At 37.7% G+C, this 4,408-nt stretch overlaps 1 protein-coding gene across 2 annotated transcripts in view; it reads right to left on the minus strand.

Moving 5' to 3' along the window:
* Positions 1-229: 229 nt before the first annotated feature.
* The window catches only part of LOC107852847 (U-box domain-containing protein 10), an 8,184-nt gene continuing 4,005 nt past the window's right edge, over positions 230-4,408 (minus strand). For both annotated transcript variants that reach the window (XM_016697888.2, XM_016697890.2), the window contains exons 2-4: positions 2,173-2,289; positions 1,640-2,086; positions 230-1,526 (exon numbers count right to left, since the gene is read on the minus strand). In XM_016697888.2, the coding sequence (XP_016553374.1) occupies positions 444-1,526; positions 1,640-2,086; positions 2,173-2,289 (1,647 nt within the window). In that variant the 3' untranslated portion in view covers positions 230-443. The remainder of the gene's footprint in view (positions 1,527-1,639; positions 2,087-2,172; positions 2,290-4,408) is intronic.

Raw genomic sequence — 4,408 nt, forward strand, 5'->3', positions numbered from 1 at the left:
AAAAAGTAGATAGCTCTTTTTTTTATTTATTTAATTTAAATTTTGTCTTTTATATTTTTCAATATATTTTTAATATTATTTTAAGTGAAATTAAAATCATAAAATTTATATTAAATTATTTGTAGCTTCAAGATTTTGGAGGTATAAAACAACAATGATACTTAAATCACAGGGAGATTGATTGAGATAGATGCCACAAACACAGAAAAGGCTATTGGCAGGCAACACAGAAAGTAGAATTCTCCATATATATATCAAAATGTTTTGTTTCATACATTAGTTTATACACCTTCATCCCAACAAATGTGATGAACTGATAGTTGAGTAATTTTAAGAAAAAAAAAAAAAAAAAAAGAAACCAATCTATGGCATACAAGTAAACGGAGTAAATTAACTGTAAAAGATATCGTGTAGTATTCGTGGTAAGATAAGAATGAAAGTAACTAACTGCGCGTGCTATGTTGCTGAGACTTTCTAAGGTGCTCCAACAATGAAGTAGCCTTCCTCTTGGTTCTCTCCGTTCCACTCTTAGCGAGTTCTGTAAGAGGTATAACTGCACCGAGCCTACAAAGGGAAGCAAGATTGTCGGAATCTCTCTTACACAAGGAGAGTAAGATGGCAGCCGCATTCTCTTTACTACGAGGTAGACCTGTCCTTAGAAGATCTATCAATACTGGGATTGTGCTAGCCCTTGCTATGGCTGCCTTAGCTTCTTGGTGGCTGGCTAGGACCGAGAGAATGGTCAAAGCTTCATCGACCATGCAGCTGCTTGAATCTGTCAGCATTTTCAGCAGTGCTGGTATAATCCCTGCCCGAACAGCTCGACCTTTGTTTCCTTGATATATACACAAATTGAACAATGCTGATGCGGCGTCTTTTTTTCCTCTTGTATTTCCTGTCTGAAGCAAATCTATGAGAGCTGGTATGGCACCAGATGCGCCTATTAATATTTTATTCTCGTCTCCAAGCGACAGACTAAAAATGGTTGCTGCTGCATTTTCTCTTGCTTCCATGCTTCCTGCTCTGAGGACTTGAACGATAGAAGGAATGGCATCGGCAAGCATTATAATCCGTTTGTTGTCATCGAATATAGAAAGGTTAAGAACCGCGGTGACAGCATTTTCCTGGATCTGCCTGTCTTCGGATGTCAACAACTTAACTAAGACCGGAATTGCTCCTGCTTCAGCAATCAAAATTCTGTTGTCTGTGCTTCTTTTGGAAAGTGAACGGATCTCGGCTACTGCAGCCCTGCAATCCTCTATGGACCTGCTTGAAAGCTTTCGGACAATTACCTCAATAGCTCCTATTTCCCCATTAACATAGCGAAATGATCCATCACTTTTCTTTATTTTCCCATTTGCATATACGGTTGGCTCCTCTATATCGTTCTTTGCACACCAATCACTTATTAGATTTCGCAAAGCATAATTTGGTGTAAGCGTGAAGTTGTTGAGGTGTTGCTGAGTTTTTGGGCACGTTGTGTGGCCACCATCTATCCATTGTTGTATGCACGATCTCTCATAAGTCTGTAAGATTAAGAAACGAGTACATTGGAACAAATTCCAGAGAAGCTAAAATTTCCCATCTCAAAAAGACAACGAAATCACATCCACAGACATGTTAAAGTAAACCGAATTACCTGCCCCGTGGCAGCCACAATAACGGGATCCCTCATGAGCTCGAGGGATATTGGGCAAAGAAACTCTGTAGGAGTTATGGGACAGATGAACTTTTTACTATCCTCGTGACTCTTAAACGCAGAGTCATCTTCCCCAGAAATCTCCGGATCACCAACCTCAGACAGTTTGGATGAATTTCCTATTCTTTCCGACTCCTGAACTATCTGGCTGCACGCACTTCCATTTGGAACACTACCTCGAGGAATACCTCGAACTTTTGGCCTAACTTCATGGTCAATATTGCCAATATTTTCTATATGTAAAGTTCCAATTCCACTATTTCCTGAATGGAGTAGATCAATCTCCTTGTCCAGCGGCTGTGACGATGCTCGATATAACAAGTTTGACTTTACAGGGCCACCATACCTTTCCGTGGCTCGTCGCAACTGTGCTCTCACCAATTCAACCTGGCAAAAGTAAGAAATATCAGAGGGGTGAATGCCAAGGAGACGAGCACAAACAGGAAACATAAAAGCCAAAGCTCAACACGAACCTGCTCTTGTACTTCTTCTGATATGTCAAATTGATCATATGGGAAGCTAGCAAGGGCTTTCTCCAATTTCCATGTAACACATTGAAACTGAAAATTTATTTTCTTCACCGCAACATCCTTGAGTCGAGAAATAGCACATATTAAGAGAGGGAACTTTGATTGAGGATCGTGACACTAGAGCTTTCGACATCACTCTTCTCATTAAATAATATAAAGACCTCAATACGGAAATAAGTTTCTTTTTCTCAAATGTTATTGTGACTAACAAGGCGATCTGTGCTATTTCTGCATTTTGGAGGCATAAATCAGAAATATAACCAATATAGTGAACCCAAGGGTGTGGCTAGCAACTAACGAAGTTGGAGTGGATCATGGGAAACCAGCGTTCAAATCCAAACTGAAGCAAAAAGAGTAGGTACGTTCAAGCTGGCACGAACATCACCATTTTAAGAAATTTTTTTAGCATATCATTTCTTAGCTACCAATGAAATTGTACAAGATTGACCTGAAGTCTCGACTACCGGACCAAATTGAATAGTTTCTTCATTTACTATGTACAGATCGCTAAATTAAAAGCTCCCGTTTAGGCCACTTAAGGATTACTCTTGGATTTTCTCCAATTCAAAGACATGAGAAGCACGAGCTAATGCCTCACAAGACAATTGGACTTGCCATAACAAAAAGAATGGCATTGAATAAACCGATTGGGAACATGATTTGACAACTCAGCTGATATACAAAGATAGTTGAATAGAACAAGAAACATCGTTGGTCCATCTCAGGAATTTCACTAGCAAAGCTTAAATTCATGGCACAAAATCAAATTAAGCAACCAACAAGTTCTTTAACCGTAAAACTTTTGTTACTGAAAAAATACCAGTTCCTTAAGAGCCAATTCCCACTGGTATAGCACATTCTATGCCAAATAAATCATAAAATTCCTATTTGCATCAGATGATTTCTATCCACATTACCCCAAAACGTCTTTCTTGACAGTTCTATCATAGAATCTTAAAAGTCTTTATTCTTCGCATCCATGTATGCATCTTAACAACAAAGAGTAAAAAACTGAAAGTACAGACTATATGAACAACAAGCACATTTCCTTAAAAATTAGGAAGCCAGAAAGTAGTTTAACCAAAGGAAAGGAATCCCCATTGTTCACCATTAAGCCATTAACCACCCAAATGCAAAGTGAAGTTTCAATACACACGTGACATAATGCAGGGGCGAAGCTAGACTATAGCTTACGAGTTTGGTTGAATATAGTAGATTTGATCCAAATTATACATCCGTCTTAAGAAATTGATTTAATAGGTACAAATAGTCCAAAGTCTCGATAGCTAGCTCTCAGCCTTCAAAAAACAATGTTGATGAAGGCATGTAGGTGCACTATTCCGCGGTTGGGATTGTAACCTTCCATAAATTTCCCATTTATCACTCAGCAACGGAACCTTGCTTATGTCTTTTCTTCAATAAATGTATAACCTAGTAACTCAAAAGGACTAAAATTCCGAACTCGAAAAATTCAAATTGTCTCTGACATAATGGGAATGAAACTTTACTACACCAAATGCACAATGAATTTTAACAAATATATGACATGATGGAAATTAACATATAGATAGAAAAGATTGAAACTTTACTACACCAAATACAAAATGAATTTTCAACAAACATATGACACGACGGGAATCAACAACAATATATCCAATACAGTCCCCGCAAAATGGGTTCTGGGGAAGGTAGAGTGTATTGCACCTTACCTCTACCTCAAGGTAGAGAGGTTGTTTCCGATAGATCCTCGGCTCAAGGAAAACTAGTCCAAAGTAGTCCGGAAACGGAAGTCATAGATGTACAGGAAAAAACAGATATTAATAAAAAGAAAAATCAAACAATAAAAGGACAGATATGACAGCCGAAATACAAGACAACAAATGATAACGGAAATCAAAGGACCAAAAACTAGAAGAGCAATACTACAACTACTAGTACGGACATAAAACAAAACAACACACTGTTACCTACTAACATTCTACTCTAATTCATATCCTCCACAACATCCTATCTAATGTCATGCCCTCACTAAACTAATACTTCATCATGTCCTGTCTAAACACCTCTTCCCAATACATATAGATAAAAACAATGAAACTCTACTTACACCAAATACAAAATGAATATTCAACAAACATATAACATCATGAAAATCAACATACATATAAAAACATTGAAA

The sequence above is a fragment of the Capsicum annuum genome, chromosome 11, assembly GCF_002878395.1.
Source record: "Capsicum annuum cultivar UCD-10X-F1 chromosome 11, UCD10Xv1.1, whole genome shotgun sequence".
NCBI classification, from domain to species: domain Eukaryota; kingdom Viridiplantae; phylum Streptophyta; class Magnoliopsida; order Solanales; family Solanaceae; genus Capsicum; species Capsicum annuum.